Source organism: Vanacampus margaritifer, chromosome 14, assembly GCF_051991255.1.
Source record: "Vanacampus margaritifer isolate UIUO_Vmar chromosome 14, RoL_Vmar_1.0, whole genome shotgun sequence".
In the NCBI taxonomy this organism is placed as follows: Eukaryota; Metazoa; Chordata; class Actinopteri; order Syngnathiformes; family Syngnathidae; genus Vanacampus; species Vanacampus margaritifer.
In genome coordinates this window covers 14,592,459-14,610,005 of record NC_135445.1, presented here as the reverse complement: position 1 = coordinate 14,610,005, position 17,547 = coordinate 14,592,459, and the positions used below count along the sequence as shown (strand labels likewise).

Genomic DNA, 17,547 nt, shown 5'->3' with positions numbered 1-17,547 from the left:
ACTGAAGATGTCACTGATGGGTTAGTAGTTCGTTCGCTTGACGTCCCTACAGGCAATATCTTCAATTCTTCATCTGTTAATAGATGTCTATGTGTGTCCAGCGACCGTCTGGCGACCAGTCCAGTCCCCTTGCCCAAAGTGTGGCACAAAAATTATCTATCTTTTTTTTCACTATGTTGTATATGTGGTGAAATAAAGTTACAAAGTGACCACGTTTATTGATACAAAGACATGTGCTTGTTATAAAAACCTCCACTAGACTTTATGAAGTGGAACAAATAAAATATCAGCCATTGTCGTATGTTGACCACACAATTAAGACTTAAAAAAAAAAACTCTGGCAGTTCATCACAAGCTGGTACGGGCGCGTGCTTTACTGCTTCGCACTCTTTGGACTCGTGGACTCACTTGTGCGTGAGAAGATGAGATGATTGATAGCACTCAGACAAATTGCACATCAAGTTCAGAAGAAGAAGCTGCTGCAGTATGCGACCAATGTGAGCATAAAGGACGGCAACGAAAACAAGTAAAAGATGAAGAGTAGAGCAAGAAGATCATTTGAGCTGTTGCTGGTCAGCTTTGCCACTCTTACTTGTGGTGAGTTTTTTGTTGTGATGTTTAGTGTTAATCGTCTTCGATTAAAAATACATCACTCTCCGATGCCAATGTTTTCCCTCATATTGAACGGAAAGTGTTGTTTTGTTTTTACGAAAGATAAATGATAGTGGCATACTAAAACGAGATTCTTTTTTAATTACATTTTGGGGGGTCAGAAGTAAAAATAATAATAATTTTATGGTTTGCCTTTTTTCCCACTCTATTTTAAATTCAAAACATAACTTTGAGGTTCTTTCAACAAAAAAAACTTAAATGACATCCTTTTTTCTTGTTGCAAAAATAAGTCAAATTATACAGTATATTTTTTAATGTATAATTGGTTTGTTTGTTAAAAAGATACATCTTTTTTTTGATGGTACATTATGATTTGGAGGTTTCCTTTCTCACCCACATTTTACTCGTCATAGGGAAATTCTCAAATACTTTTTTCCTTTTGTCAAAAATGTTCTTGTAATTTTATTTTTTTAGATAGAAAGCTGACGTGATTGTCTAAAATAAAGTCACATTTTATTCTCGATGGTTGTGTTATTTTTTTCTTGGGGGAAAAACATTCTGAAAGAAGCAGATGCCATTTGTAGTTTTTATTTTTCTTGATTCACAAAATGTTGGTACGTCTTTAGCGAATGATGATCAACATCATGTGATGTAATAGTCAAGTGTGTAAAATATGTTAACCATTATCCAACCTTTAACGTGAGGCTTTCGAGTCATGAGACTTTTACAATTTATACAATTCAACAAAAATCATTAAACCTCCCTTTGTACTGTACACGAGTAACAATTTCAACAAGTGATTGTAATAACTTTGAGATTTTCAACAAGTTCGATTATCTATTTGGAAGTGGAAGTGAGGGTTCTTGTGAACCAAGATCTTCTAGTTCTCAAGAACCTTCACACCCACACACAAAATCAAGTTAAAAGTTATAAAATTACTTTTAATAAATAATCTTCCTATTTTTCTAAGTTCTAAGTTCAGTTGGTCGTGTTTGTGTTGTATTTCTAGTGCAGTGCGAGTGTCCGGCAGGCTGGCGGGAGAACGAGCACAAATGTTACTACTTCTCCAGTGACACAAAGACGTGGTGGGATGCGAACGCCTTCTGTTTATCACACGACAGCAACCTGATGAGTATTCAGGACATTCACGAGAGGGTGAGGCGCTACAAGCAATTGCTAAGCAGTGTGAAATAAACGTATAAAATATATTTTGTTACTGTTCTTATAGAATTGTACGGTATCTGGATGCATGTATCTGGCATAGGCCTATCTGTAAAAAAAAAAAAAAGGTCTTACTTAAGTTCAGAGAGTGAGTAGCACTTCTGGTGCCAAGTCATTTGTTCTTCACTAATTGTCACGTGATTTTTTTTTTGTAGTTGTGGGTGAGAACGCAAATCGGCACGGAGATCTTCTGGATCGGCCTGACTGACAAAATCATCGAGGGAGTGTGGGAGTGGACAGATGGAAGTCCTTTCTTACAATACATATCGTATGTACTAATAAGGAAGAGTTCAAAATTTTAGCCAACTCACAGGTGCGGCAAAAAGGACCAATAGAATTGCTCAGATTTTCCTTCCTGGTCCTTTTTTTGCTAGGTAGATTTTATTGGGTTCAATAATTACTGCCGCTAATATAGTCGCAAGCTTGCCATGCCCAGTTTTTTGGGGGGTAAAAATTCTGATTTAAAAGATATTTAAAGGTGTTTAAAAATGTAATATTAAAGCTTTTTCTACATCATTCATGTTCCACCGGTGCCCAGATGAGTACGAAGAGTCCTGACTGTTTTACTCTGACTGCATCTATCAGCTTTTATCTTCCCTTTATGGTAGAGTGTGTGAACCCTCATGTGCGAACCCTCACACTCCTCAGTTTCTTTGGGGAAGGGAGGGGCGGAGTTTTTCTTGCCCCATTTGAAGTCATGTCTTCGTTGCGGCTGTCGCTTTAAATTCGTGCACGTACTCTCACAGGCGCAGCATGAACGAGCCTGACACAGATGTTGCAGTTACGCTTTGGACCAGAGGTGGCAGTCACATGTAAAAAAAAAAAAGAAAAAAAAGTGATAAATTGTGTAAAGATCCTTTAATACATTACGAGAAAAAAAATCCAGATTTGACATATAATCCCAATCGGGACGTATATGCCCAGCACAAAAAAATAAGTATTTGGTTGTTTTTTTCCCCAGGTACTGGATGCCAGGTCAGCCTGACAACTGGGGCGATGAGCCAGGTGAAGACTGTGGTCAAGTGGTGGGCGGCAGCTCGGGTCGCTGGAATGATGAGAACTGCGAGGTCGAGAGGAAATTCATCTGCAAGCACGCCAACTGTGAGGCCACACTCCCTTGTTGTCTGCGTCCCGTTACGATACAGCTGCCATGCTAAGCTATTGCTAGAAAGAGAACAGGCTCTCCGATTCGCTAAAATTATTCTTAGAACCTTTCCTAGCCAAGTGAGATGACCCAGAAATACTTTAAGGAAAGGTTCTAATAATGCTATTTTAACTCATTCAAACCGCAAAACATGTAAATACGTTTTTTAATACTTTGTCCTTCGCTCCCCAAAACATATTAATACGTTTTTTTTATGTATGCAAGAAAAAAAAAAAACAGAACGCTTTGATGCAGCTTCTGACATGAAGAGGCGGTTTAAAGCAATGGTCGTTATTACAACAACAAAAAACGACCAGCAGGTGGCAGTAGAGTAAAAGAGATCAGCCAGGGCCATGTTACAACAAGCACTTTTTGCCAGTGTTTTCAACAGGATTCTGAATAATGATGAAACTTAGCTATATTTTAATGCTAATGGCTGCAAAACGGAAACAGATACAAATATACTTTTTTTCTGATGAAAGAAAAGACTCTAATCTTTCTTTTGGTAGGTTCCATGTTATTATAGCAACAGAACAGAATATTTTGTGGGCCTTGCAAAATCAGTCAAACAGCTGGGAGCGAAGGGGATTGCTTCAGTGAAAATGGCTTGGAGTGAATGAGTTCATAAACTAAGTCATTGAAACGATTAATGCCTTTGCAAAATTTAATTTGTAATTTAATGTTTTGGGAATTTTTTCATCACGTCCTCGATATTTAAAACAAATTGATGTTCCATAACTAATCAATATCGGATTGAAATGAATCAAAGCGGGGAAAATAGAAATCAAATCGAACTGAACTGTTGTGAATCCAAATTAAATTGATTGAGGAAATTAGAATCGATACCCAGGACTTCAGTCAAGCTAGATCTTCTATATCTTAGTTATGAGAATTTCATGGCGAGTGATCAAACTTGTTGCCATGCTCCTCTGAGGCGCAATAATAAAAACTTTGGCATCATGCCTTGGATTATACCACTCGTGTGCAAAGGACTATTGTCATCCTAATCCCTAAAATGCAGTGGCAGACCAGGCATTTGGTAGCTGGGCTTTCATTGTGGACTAACCCACCACCACTTTCACATTGGAATTAACCCTATACAAAAATACAACCTAACACAACAATGCCCCGAAATGTGTTCTAAGCCAATCCGGTGCCACAGTGTGATCTGACCAACGGGTGGCACCAGTATAGCACCAACTGCTACAAGATGAAGTTGGGAACCGCCAAGAGCTGGTCGGCGGCTCGTCACGACTGTGTCTTGGAGGGCGGAGACCTCGTCTCCATCACCTCCGCACGGGAGGAGATATACGTGACCGGGAGGCTGGATCCTTACCGGATTGACCTCTGGATCGGACTTTCCAATCTGGTAAGGCCAAAACCGTTTGTAACTGTGACAAGTGTAAAAGGTATTGGATTGAGAACCAGGATTGGTTTCCGCAGAAATGCAATAAGATCTCGTGCCATCTTGAGGAGGGAAGCATAGACATGAACTGGTCCGACGCTCTGCCAGTCAACTACACCAACTGGGCCACGGATGAACCCACAATGTAAGAAAGTCACCCTGTTGCATCATCAGTTTACAATCTTCTGTAACCACCATTGGAAGTGGGAACCTTTTGCTGACTTTAAACAAAAGCGTAGAAAAATTCTCAGATTCAACCCGATTATTGGATGTATTTATGTGAACTAAAATCAGTCTTACCCAGAGACATCTGCCAATCAGACATTTGCTGATTGACCAAAGGAGACAAACGGTACTTCATTTGTAAAGTGCTTTTCCACCTTACAATGCCTTCATAACTACTCATTCACCTCATGATGACAGCATCAGGAGCAATTAAGGGTTCAGTATCTTGCTCAAGGATACTTCGACGTGGTCACAATGGCATAGGATCGAACCCGCAACCTCTGAGTTGTGAGACGACCACTAAGTCACACCGCTCCTCCAAAGGAGGGAAAATATTCAAATTCAGCCTGATTGTTAGAATGTGTCTACACGATTTTTCCCGACAGCAACAGCGAAGTGGGCTCCTGTGCGGCGATCATCAAAGATGTGTCCGATGAGTTTGGCAAGTGGAAGTCGCACCTGTGCCGATACGAGCGTCCGTACATGTGCAAACGGCCGGTGAACAGTAAGCAACGTCATCGTTATCTGTCATTTAAAATAAGAAAAGCGCAATCATAGAATTGTACTGCAGCCATCTGCCCTGCCGGATGGCAAAGTTTCTCCGGAAGCTGCTATTGGCTAGTCAGCAACTCCGACCTGCTGACCACCTGGTACGAGGCCTTCAGCACATGCGCCAATGAAGGAGCTCACCTGCTCGTCATAAACAAGTATGTTCTAGATTCAGAATGGAACTATTGTGTTTTTAGTATGCAACAAATGCAATAATATTTGTGGAGGACTTGCAACAGTCTTAGGCAGGCCTATTGACTTTACCATATTTTAACCAAAACTATTTTGGGGTCTTTGTTTGATCTGCACAACTTTTGATTTTTTTTCTTCCATTTACTGCAGCAAAGAAGAACAATTCTTCATCAATGGAAAACTTCCCGACTTTCACCAAGTGGATATTCCTGACATCTGGATTGGTTTATCGGGTATGCTATTCGCTTTTTTTCCCCCACCCAGCCACTTTTTGGGTGATGGATAGTGAACACTTCCAAATTTAAGACCCCAAATATTGTAGGTTTTGGGTGATTTTCAAAGTCGAGCAAGTCTGGCTAGTTTCAGTCCTGGGGACAAATGGTCACTTTACCGACTACGGAGGGCACAAATGTACAGTATATACAATTCATTGATATCATTGGTGCCCCAGATAAGGACCAGGATGGGACATTCCAATGGGTGGACAAAACAAAAGTTAACTACACAAACTATGGACCCGGTTGGCCTAGAAACACTGCAAATATCTGGGACTGTGGACAGATCTTCACAGGTATGCGTTTTATCCTTACAATGACACACGTAAGCTATCCTATCACACCAACAGGTGCTTGTTGACCCCAAAAAGGAAATTATGAAGGAAAATGGGAAACAAGCAGCTGCTTCAAAAAGCATGGTTACATTTGTGAGATGACCGGAGGACAAACTCCCAAACCAACTCCAGCGCCAAGTGAGTCTCACTGATGCGTTTTTTTCCCACCTTCAATGTTTGTAATGATTTTTTCTCTTTAGCTTCCCACTGCGACCCTGGCTATTTGCTGTATGGTGATTTCTGCTACCATTTCGAGGGGGAGCTGGTGAAAACATGGCAGGACGCAGAGACTTACTGCGTCATGCAACAAGGTCACCTGGTCAGCTTCCACTCACAGGAAGAGCTCAGCTTCTTGATTGGTGAGCTCTTCCATTAACTGCCACTTGGGGATTAATGGCAGCGTCAGGAATTATCCGACAATATGTTTATATTAAAAAAAATATTGAAGTTTTAGCTTCTGTTCTGCAAAATCTGATGTTATCATCTTTTCTGAAGCGCACATGCCAGGACAAGCGTGGGTGGGACTCAATGACATCAAGATTGAAAATCAGTTTGTGTATACTGATGGAACAGCTCCAGTAAGTGCTATTTATGGTAGTCTCAAAAAAAGATGTAAAAAAATAAAATAGCATTTTTAAAAAAAAATTTTTGACAGGAAATAAAAGACGGGGGGGGGGGGTGGTTTGAAATACAAGAATAAAGCTGTAGTTTTAAGAGAATTAAATTATAATACTAAAACAATTTTATTACAAAAAATACGCAATATCAAATTTACCATAAAAATGTTGTAATACTACAAATATTGTGTTGAGAAAATAGTTGAATTGTTACAAAAAAATAAGTCATACCAGGAAAAAAAAAAACCCGGCATTTTAAGCAAAAATTATGCACAGGACCTCCTCCCGTGGGGACCAAACCAGCCGGACAACTGGCAGGACAACGAGGACTGCGTTCACCTACGAGGGCCAAACCACTCAGAAGCAGGAAAACTCAATGACGACTTATGTACAGCCACCAACGAATTCATCTGCAAAAAAGGTACAAAACTCATCAACTCTAACTTTGCATGTCTTCTAATGTGGACTCAAATGTTATACCCATCGCACCCCTGCAGCCAAAGGTCAAGGGCCTCCTCCCCAGCCGCCAACATCCGGACCAGGTGGATGACACGCACCACAGTGTACATTCCTCTCACACATTTGTACAAGATGTTTGTAAAGAGCCGGATTCGTTCGCAGGCTGGAATGAAAAATGTGGCTCGTGGATGGCGGACCCCTTTAATGACTTTTGCTACCTGTTCAACGAGCTGTCCACAAGGACCTGGGCTGAGGCACGAGCAGACTGCGTCAACCAGGGAGGAGACTTAGTCAGCATCACGGACCCCTTTGAACAGGCCTTCATACAAGGTACAACAAGCATACTTTTTTGTTCCTGTATCGTTCATTTCATCTCTGACCTTCTAGTGTCAAATTTGCATGTTCTCCTCTTAACTTAACGTGGGTTTTCTCCGGGTACTTCGGGAACCTCCCCACATTCTAATCCTATGTAGGTGTGATCCAGGTGAGCCCGACCGGGATCTCCATGTGGATGGGTGGCCATGACTCCATCACTGAAGGCGGCTGGCAGTGGAGTGACGGGTCGCCGTTCAGATACATACGCTGGAGTGCAGGTGCATCTAAAACCTTGGTGATGCTTATAAATGACAAGGATGGGAATTACAGTGCTGACCTCTGGAGGTTACCGTCTCCTTACAGGTAATCCCGATGACTACTTTGGTGAAGATTGTCTTTCCATAATCATTAACAACGGCTACTGGAATGACGATAACTGTGAGCACAAGAGAGGGTACATCTGCAAGCGAAGAGGTAAGAGTGATGATCCAATTGTTACTGTAGTGTTGACATCAATCTGAATCTTTGGGTTTCCTTTCGCAGGAAAGACACCGGAACCGCCACCCCCTCACGACGGTATGTCGCCTTTAAGTTATGCCTTAAGAAGATGTGCGACAAAATAATGCAGTCATGCTCTCGCAGGCTTCATGACGGCAATCGTTTGCCAGGAATCATCCGCTGTGCTTCACTGTCCGCAAGAAAGCGTCATTAACATCCAGTCGGCTTTCTACGGACGAAAGAATGGTGACGTCTGTCCACATCTAGGAGGGTCAAACGGTAAACCCCAAAATCCACAATTGTTGCCTTTGATCCGTAGACATTTTATGTTAATCCACATGTGTTCAGTGTGCTCATGGAAATCTTGGTAACCGGTATCACTTGCAGGGAACTGCACAGTGGACGGTATCCTTCCTTACTACAGAAAAGCGTGCGACAACCGTCCCTTCTGCTTTGCCTACGCCCACGCTGAGACAGACCCCTGCCCTGCTGTCTCCAAATACCTTGAGATAGTCTACAGCTGTGAACAGAAAGGTGGGCTTCACATTTTAAATAAATACGTGGTCCATTTGAAACACCAAAGAAAATGGAAAAGACAACTTAATCCTAGTGATGGGAAAATGAAGCTTCATGATGCTTCATGAAGCACTTGCAATATATTTTTACTTCTCTACAGAGTGCTCTTGGTTTAAAGATAAAGGATGGAAATTGATGAAATTGAGTGCCATCTAGAGGAGTCAAAAAAATATCACAAGTGCTTCATGAAGTTTCATTTGTCCATCACTACTTAATCCCCAGAAACTATGAAAGTAAGTAGCTAGGGGCTGAAGGTCAAACATTCATTAAGTGCTTTGACTATCCTTCCTCGTTTGATATATATTTATTCAGAAAGCTGAATATGCGTTTGAAATAATAGGAGTAGCCTGACAACAATGATTATGGGCTGTTCTCAGTGTGTCTTCACGGCGTGGGTATCGAGGACAAGAACATCACACACTCCCAGCTTTCAGCCTCCTCCTCCATGAGCAGCTTTACCCCCAACAAAGCCCGTCTGAATGGAAACTCCTGTTGGAAGCCGTCAGGAAATCGTATGTACAAAGTGTACAATAATCGGTCTTTTACGTACACAGTGGTAATTGGGTGTCACGGACAATCTGATGTTACTCTCATGCAGCTACCGGCAGCTGGATCCAGGTAAACCTTGACCAGAAAAGAAAGGTGACAGGGATCGTGCTACAGGGGTGTCCGAACAGTGACCACTGGGTTACCAAGTTTAAGATGCAACATAGTATTGACGGGAGGTCCTGGACTGACTACACAGCTGATGGACAGGTGAGCGGAAGAGCAATTATTTTTACTCCAACCCTGTCATCCAGTAGTCATGAAATGCAAACTGAGTTGTTCCATTTCTAGTTTTTGCCTGGCTCAACAGACAGAAACACTGCTGATACTCAGCTGCTAGGCACGCCTGTTTCTGCTCAATACATCCGTATTCTGCCGCTGGAGTACAGTGGTCAAGTCGGCCTTCGCTTTGAGGTCTTAGGATGCACGCCTAACTGTAAGTAAGACACTCCTCTATCAGTACTGTGAGAATAAAAACCTGCACTGGTGTAAATCTTGCATCCAATAGATGCAATCACCTGTGCCAGCAAGCCTAACTTCAACAACGATAAAATGACGTGAGTCAGACTTGATGTTTTCAGTGGTCATATCCCCCATCCTTCACTGACACAACCCATGTCATGTTCAGGGTCCACTGTCCAGCAGGTTGCGGCAAATCCAGCTACAGTGTCTATGGAACATCAGTCTATCGAGCGGTCTGTGACTGTAATAATTGCCAGTTAAGTTTATCTTTGACCAAGACTTTCTGGTGCGCTTGGGACAGGACTCAAACATCTGTGCAGCCGCTATCCACACTGGCGTCATTCTGAATGAAGTTGGAGGAGATTGTACTTTACTAAAAGCTCCAGGACAAAACTTCTATGCTGGCTCCACCAGGAATGGGATTACCTCGAGACAGTGAGTGGCTATGACAGGGGTCTGCAACCTGGGGCTCTGGAGTCATTTGTGGATCTTTAGTTCCACTCCTGTGGATCTCAAAAAAAAAAGAAAAAAGTATATATATACTGTATATATATATAACATATTTGTAATTTTTAGATTAAAAAAATATTTAAATTAATGATTCAGATTTTTTTTAAAGAATAATTAAATATTAAAAATAATCCAAATTTGTAAATTGCCAGAAAGAGACAAAAGGTAGATGAAAAAGTGACCATAAAAAAGGAAGAGAAAAAGCTGAAAAATTGCCATATATTGCACACAAAATTGCCCTAAAAAAGTCAGAAAATTTTGTTTAAAAAAGACAAAAAAGAAAATGTTCAGAAAAATAACCATAACATGTCCCAAAACAAAAAGAAGAAAGGTAGAGAATTTAGAAGAGAAAAAATGTCATTGGAATAGCCACAAAAGTCAGAAAATGTATTTTAAGTAAGAAACTGATCTAATTATTGCTTTAATATCTGCAGATTTGACGGCGAATATCCTTTGTCTTATACTTTTGCTGATGGAGGTAAGTGTACTCCATTTTTTTTTATGTTGCAAAAATCACTGTTCAAGACTGCTACACTCACATAGAGTCTGCCCTTCAGAACTGAGATGTTCAGGACCCGACTGGTACGAATTTGGAGAGTTCTGTTACAAACCGTTCGAGGACAAAAAGACATGGGCCGATGCTCAAGACAGCTGTAGGAGTCTCGGTGCTGAACTCGTGTCCATCCGCTCCATGACGGAGCAGAGCTGGCTGGAAAGTTACCTGTACCTTGGTGAGCAACACCATTTAAACGCCTAATGGTCCCAGTCAGAATTTTAAAAAAAGTGGAATATCTGAGAAGTGAAATGAGAAATTTGTTCCTGTTGGTCCTCTGCAGCCACTAGTGACATGTGGACAGGACTGAACGACCTAGTAGTTTCTGGCATGTTTGTATGGTCAGACCACCACATTGTCACCTTCACCTATTGGGCTCCAGGAGAACCCAGCAACCACGACGGTTTCAATGAGGATTGTGTGGAGATGTCATACCAGGTGTGATGACAGAGCAATGATGCACTCAACCGCCACTATATTAACACCACCTGCCAAATCTATTGAAATCGACTAAATTTTTCTTTCAGACTGGCAGATGGAAGGATGTGTCCTGCACGGAACTCAACAGCTTCATGTGTAAAATGCCAAAGGCGCATTACCAGCTTCCCTCAGTGAAACCCACTGTGGCCGGCTGCCCGCAGGTAGGACAGGCAAACATCCACTACTATTTTTACCGAATACTGTACTGTAACAAAGTAGTACATCACCTGGGTGTTATGTGTCAGGGCTGGGAGACGTACGGGTACGGTTGCTACTGGATGGAGGAGATGGGCCGAAGCTGGTTGGACGCTAAGGCTTTCTGCAAAGAGCAGGAAGGATTTTTGCTGCACATTGGAGATATGTGAGTGCAACAAAAAATGGTTAGAGATCAGATTCTCACAATTTACGTTGGAAGAAGTCTCTATTCAAGTCAATTCTCCATCGACCAATCAGTAAACTCCAATGTGTCTTGCCAACACCATGAAAGGGTGTGGAAAAGTAACGCATCAGTTATTTTGGAAACTCCAATTTAGAGAATGACTTTCTTCAAAAAATGTTTCATTGCAGATACGAGCAAGCACATTTTACAGTGGTGCTGTCAGGAAAAGGAGGTTTGTGGTGGATTGGGCTGCGAGCTAAAGGGGGTACTGGCGGAGGGGTGCAATATATCTGGGACAACGGCTATCCACTCACTTTCACTCACTGGGACAGAAACCAGCCAGGTACAGAACTGATCCTCCAATGAAGTACACACAAAGTAACATGACATCAGTTGATATCCGTGGTCGAATGTCATCAGATAACGGGGATGGCACTTGCGTGGCCATGACGACCGGTCAAGTTGGCGGCTTCTGGGATGACAAGCAGTGCTCAGAGAAATTTGCCTTTATCTGTGAGAAACCCCGTTCAGACATCATCCCGCCCACCCAAGCCCCAACCTCTCCTCCTACACAGGACTGTGTTAAGAGCTGGACCTCTACGCCTCATTTCAGGAATTGTTACAGGGTATGGTTTTCATACCCTACACAAACATTTAAATTAGTCCCCTTGCACTTTGGTTGATTAATCAGTTGGTTACAAGTTATGTCCCATGAGCATTTGTTTGATAAGGTTTTGATGTCTTGCAGTTCTTTCACAATGTGGACTGGTCCCTGAAGAAGAGCTGGGGAGCTGCACATGAAGACTGTGTGGCAAGAGGTGCCAATCTGGTCAGTATCCACAGTCAGGAGGAGGAGGAGTTCCTGTCATTCTACAGCAAAGGAAGCAGCAAGTGGATTGGCCTCAGGAGCAACCCCACAGAAGGAGGTGCGTACAAGGTGGAGGTCCCAGGAAACCATGATCCAAAGAAAGACTTCTACGTAACTAATCTTAGGCTATTCCTGGAGTGATGGTTCACCACTCTCGCATACCAACTGGGGTCCGGGTGAGCCAAACAACCACGAGAGTCGTGAGGAGTGCGTGGAGATGGTTAGCAGCACCAACGGAACCTACTCCTGGTGGAATGATCTCAACTGCGATGCCCACCAAGACTGGATATGCATGATCGCCAAAGGACAGAACCCCATCCTGCCTCCGGTGCCCCCACCGCCAGTACCAGGTAAACAAACCCCCCTGGTTATTCAACTTTGCTTTTGGACACAATTTTTTACTGTCTCCTCATGTGTCCTTGTGCAGCTCCCGATTGTGGCAGCAACCCGGGCTGGAGGAAGAACGACAATATCTGCTACTACTACAATGACACGGATATCGTGGACGCCCACACGGCTAACCACCGCTGTTGGGTTGAGAAAGCCAGGCTCGTCTCCATCCTCAATCAGGAGGAACAGGCGTATGTCAACAGCATGGTAGGACTTTCTCCTCAGCTCTTTAAAGGACAATGTACATTTTTATCTCCAAGGTGAAATGGCTGATCCTCTGTGATTTGTTTCGACCCTCCTCCAGGTGGGAACGGGTCTGGTTTCTGCTGCTTGGATTGGGCTGAGGATGTTGGGGATCACTGGTGGACAATATACGTATGTGTGTCATCTTTTAGTGTCGACATAAAATGTGTCACTTGATGGATTCAAGAATTCCAAGTTCTTTATTGTTAATTCATGCAGGTGGCAAGACAATTCCCCTGTCTCGTACACTCACTGGAGTCCGGGCGAGCCCAACAATGCCAACGGGGAGGAACAATGTGTTCAGATGAACAGACATCAAGGTACTGGAGTTCCTCTTGTCGGAATGTTGGCAGACGTATCCTACAGCTGATGTTTCTAAACCCTGGCATGCTCAAGGTGGTTGGAACGACGTAAATTGCGGTCGAGCCGTAGCTGGTTACGTCTGCAAGAAGTTTCCCGGAACTGACCACACTCCTCCTCCCCCAACTCAACCCTGGGAGGGATACTGCCCTGCCGGTAATGTTTTGTAGCTTTGTTCTGGATGGGCTGTTTTAAAGAAGTGAATGCATTAATAGTCTCTTATCTTCCCTCTATTTAGGATGGCTGCGTTTCAAAGATAAGTGTTTCCTATTCAAGGGAAAGAAAACTGAAATTAAAGCCAACTGGACGTACGCACGGAGTTGGTGCAAAGACCAAGGAGGAGAGCTGGCCGTTATCGACAACCAGTATGAAAATGGTCAGCAGGGGAATGACTGAGAATTTTACGATGGTGGCTCCATGCTAAAAAAAAAAAATCCCCATCTCTTCTTAGACTTTGTGTCCAGTTACCTGAAAGACATGGAGCTTCCGACGTGGATTGGCTTGTCTGACATCCTAGTGGAGAATCAGTATGCCTGGAGTGACGGTGTGAGCCCAGTCCTCTACACCAACTGGAACGGCAAAGAGCCCAACAACGCAGGGGGGGCGGTAAGAATGCACCACTCCGACCGTCATCACAGCGACACTTTGGACTCACAAAATTCTACTTTTGTCACCAGGAACACTGCGTGGCCGTGACTCACAGCGTACTCGAGAGCGGCAAGTGGAACGACGATGCTTGTCATAAAGAGCAGAGTTTTGTCTGCTTCAGGAAAAAATGTAAGTAGTAGTCCCAAACACAGGGTCACTTAAGTGTATTTGGACAGCTTCAACATACTGCTGACCGGTAGGAGACATCAAACTTACTCTCTGTTCTTCGGCTTCTACCTCAGCAATCAATATTGCGCCACCCCCACCGACAAGCAGCCCCTGTCCCGCCGGCTACATATCCTGGTACCTGAACTGCTACAAGCTAGTGGAGGAGCCAGCGACCTGGGCTTCAGCTCAGAATGTTTGTGAGCAGCAGGGTGCCAACTTGGTTAGCATCGACACGAGCTACGACCAGGCCTTTGTCGCCGGGGTGATCTTGCAGGGAATAGCTGATGCCTGGATCGGACTGAAGCTCAAGGTGATGCTTCACTCGGAACCACAAATAGGCAGTCAAAAGTAGCACATAAGAGTTCTTTGATCACAATAACTGTTTTCCCATAAAACTCCAGCCTCATGTGATCTTATCCTGCAGGACGATGGCTCCTTCGCCTGGACTGATGGCTGGCCAGTATTCTTCACTCAGTGGGGTCCTGGAGAACCCGACAACCTGAAGGACGAGGGTTGTGTCAGCATGCGCGGCTCGCCATTGTTTCACGGCACCTGGAATGACACCAAGTGCGACCAAGCCAAACCCTACATCTGCAAGATCTCCTCTGGTATCGACCGTTTTGCCTCTAATCAGGAATCTTTGCATAGAGCCATCAAGTTTCACCAAATCATCTCAATATTCCGCAGAAAAACCACCTGTGACTCCCGCCCCCGGTGACGGGAAGTGCTTCCCATTCTGGATTCCATACGGTCGCTACTGTTACTGGGTTTACAACGAGAAGAAAGGATTCACCTGGCCCGACTCGAGACATTACTGCCAAGAAGCTAGGGCCGAGCTTGCGTCCTTCCACAGCCGGGCGGAGTTGGAGTTTATCAAGAATCTCAACCACACCAAATATCACAACCTCTGGATCGGCCTCACCAGGGACCGCAACTGTGAGCCAACCGAGTTGCCATTTGTGTCTTGAGTAGCTCGAATGCATGCTTATTTTCAAAGGTGGCAAAGCGTTTACATTCTGTACTTAAGTAGAAGTACAGATAGTTGCTTTAAAAAAAAAAAAGGTTCCTGTAAAAGTGAAAGGACCGATTCAAGTAAAATTTGTCTCTGAAATGCAAATTTTTTGTTAGTTTTCTTACTGTCACCTTATACAACCCTGATAACTTGGCACAATGAAAAAATACTTTTCTGCCAACAAAATGTGTTCCCACATTTTATGCAGTCAAAACATGCTGGCATAAACACGTAAAAAGTTAAAAATATTTTTTTCTTGTACGTTTCCAGTCGGCTGGGGCTGGACGGACAAGACGCCTCTGGGCTTCCTCAACTGGGCTCCCGGTGAGCCCAATGAAGCTTTTCACCCAGGCCAAATGGCCGAGGAGAACTGCGTGGAGATGTACCCCGATGGACATTGGAATGACAACAACTGCCTGCAGAAAAGAGGCTTCGTGTGCCGGCACAGACAATGTAAGCATTCCGACAGGTCAAAAGTATAATTACCAGTAAGTTCTTCCTGACAAACACTCAAACTGGTCTTTGTTGTCTTTTTGCCATCAGACTACACAACCGATGATGGTGGAAACCCCATTTTCCCCACAGACGGTCCAAATGTTGACAGTGAGTGTGACACTGGCTTACCAGAGTAGAATTTGTTCGTCACAATATAATTTCCTGTGGGTGTATTTTAGAAAGCGCACTGGCACAAATAATGGGGATTCCCAAAAAAATTAAATAAAATGAAGCAGTGCACGCTCGTGTTAACAGCAGCAAACGAGTTGCAGTTGGATTCAAAACTTCCATTTCTAACAACGGCAAGGTTTCTCTTTTTGGTTTAAAGTGGCTTACCTTAACTGGAATCCCACGTTGCATTGCAGCCAAAGAGAATGCTGGTCGGTTAATATGCAGATGGTACCTTGCCACACTTCCTGTCTGTGGCAGTGCTGCACTCCAATGGTGCAATGCGTAGAATAAGGCCACAGGTAATACATAACCACTAGATTTAAGACTGGGCTGGTTGAGGATGTGCAGACCTAGCCGCCATCTTGAACTGAGAGTCCCCTGTGATCTCTTCCAATCACATATATTGAGGCAACTGTTGTTTGGCTCCAAACAATTAATCATAACTCGTCAAATTCTTTACTGACATGGATTGGATTGTTGGAAACATCAGACATGCAGTTATAACATCAGACGTGGGTGATTTTACAATTGTGGCTTTCATAGCATTAAATATAACGTTAAGACCAAATGCTTTAATAAAAAAAAACAGATAAAAAAATTAACCAGCAACAATGAATTCGACCTTTTATTAAATATTGTTCCCCCCCGGGGATCATGTTGTTGAACAGTGTGGAATTGATGAAAGCATAATTGAAAGCTTGGTACACAAATGTTTCTGTTAATGTCAAAATTTAAGTACTGTACTATTCTATTTTGGGTTTGTATTTTTATATCCGAATGCCTCACAAATTTTGACACTTTATAAAACCACCTTTTTTTAATTTATTTTTTTACATTCTTTTATGTTTTATGCAATACAGTGCTGTTTTTCTTTCTTTAATATACAAGAAAACAGATTCATGACATTTAAATTTGTTTCAATGAAGAAAATGTATTTGATAGCTGGAGTAAATTGAGTTATACGAGCTTGGTCACGGAACAAATTAAGCTTGTAAAAGTCAAGGTCTCATCAATCTCAACTGACCCCAAAAAAAAAGAGCCATATGATAAAATTGTGTCTACCATTTCAATTCTCATGGATTTTTGCCGCTTATCTTGTAGATAGAGGCGTGATAGTAGGCGTCGTCGCTGCAACCGTAGTTCTTGTCAGCCTGATAGCCGGACTGCTCTTCTACGTGTTCAGCGTGCGAGGCTACAAGTTGAACAGCCTGAGGCTTAGCTTCCCAACGCGGACCACCACTAACATCGACATTGTGAGTTATCGATTCCCGAAAACTTGCATTTTTTTTTGGTAGATGAAGAAACACTAATATTTCCCTTTTCTGTTGCAGCCTGCATTCAGCAACCCCAACTTTATGGACACGTAACTTTGAAAGTGTGACAAATATCCATCTCACACTTTTTTTGTAATCGAGAAAAAAGCAGGACCTTGACTTGCATCACCTTAGTTTTCCATGTTGTGTCGAAGAGCTAAAATAGAATACAAGATGATGGCAAAGAATAAGCAACAACCGCAGCTGTCACTGTACAATTGGACTTGTAACCCATGATCCTATTGTTGCTAATTGACTGTACATAAAACCTAAACGAACTGTATTAATTTGTTTTGGGGGGGAAAAAATAAAAATAAAAGTAAACAACAAAGTGATTTCCAGTGTTTATTTTTCTCTGAACACTGAAACAGAAAACCTCCACACACTCCACAAAATGAAAAAAACATTCTAACATTCCAGTACATCTTCACGATGATTATCAACGGACCAGGAAATGTAAATCCATTGCAGAGTCACCTGCTGCAGGTTGGACGAGGCCAAGAAAAAAAAAAAAAAAAAGTAAACC

The 17,547-nt window shown here is 42.8% G+C and overlaps 1 protein-coding gene across 1 annotated transcript; it reads left to right on the top strand.

Moving 5' to 3' along the window:
- Positions 1–533: 533 nt before the first annotated feature.
- On the top strand, positions 534–17,308 carry LOC144034204 (uncharacterized). The gene is made up of 50 exons (XM_077542787.1): positions 534–597; positions 1,622–1,767; positions 1,989–2,101; positions 2,795–2,934; positions 4,123–4,346; positions 4,421–4,527; positions 4,994–5,112; positions 5,179–5,314; positions 5,499–5,581; positions 5,800–5,919; positions 5,995–6,096; positions 6,159–6,317; positions 6,454–6,536; positions 6,852–6,996; positions 7,073–7,117; positions 7,197–7,364; positions 7,508–7,627; positions 7,713–7,823; positions 7,893–7,925; positions 7,992–8,126; positions 8,235–8,381; positions 8,801–8,935; positions 9,022–9,179; positions 9,261–9,405; positions 9,478–9,526; positions 9,598–9,664; positions 9,733–9,866; positions 10,376–10,419; positions 10,499–10,672; positions 10,778–10,932; positions 11,022–11,135; positions 11,220–11,335; positions 11,542–11,696; positions 11,774–11,979; positions 12,102–12,279; positions 12,347–12,571; positions 12,649–12,818; positions 12,916–12,986; positions 13,074–13,174; positions 13,251–13,370; positions 13,453–13,590; positions 13,666–13,820; positions 13,892–13,991; positions 14,105–14,340; positions 14,455–14,638; positions 14,718–14,966; positions 15,313–15,495; positions 15,586–15,645; positions 16,810–16,961; positions 17,040–17,308. Exons 1-50 carry the CDS (start codon positions 534–536, stop codon positions 17,073–17,075), a joined length of 6,510 nt encoding a protein of 2,169 aa, XP_077398913.1. The 3' UTR covers positions 17,076–17,308.
- Positions 17,309–17,547: the final 239 nt, after the last annotated feature.

Coding starts and splice junctions, on each gene's coding strand:
- LOC144034204 (XM_077542787.1), top strand. CDS start 534: ATGAAGAGTAGAGCAAGAAGATCATTTGAGCTGTTGCTGGTCAGCTTT. Junction 13,821..13,891: donor CCAACAACGCAGGGGGGGCG/GTAAGAATGCAC, acceptor TTTTGTCACCAG/GAACACTGCGTGGCCGTGAC. Junction 15,646..16,809: donor AGACGGTCCAAATGTTGACA/GTGAGTGTGACA, acceptor CTTATCTTGTAG/ATAGAGGCGTGATAGTAGGC.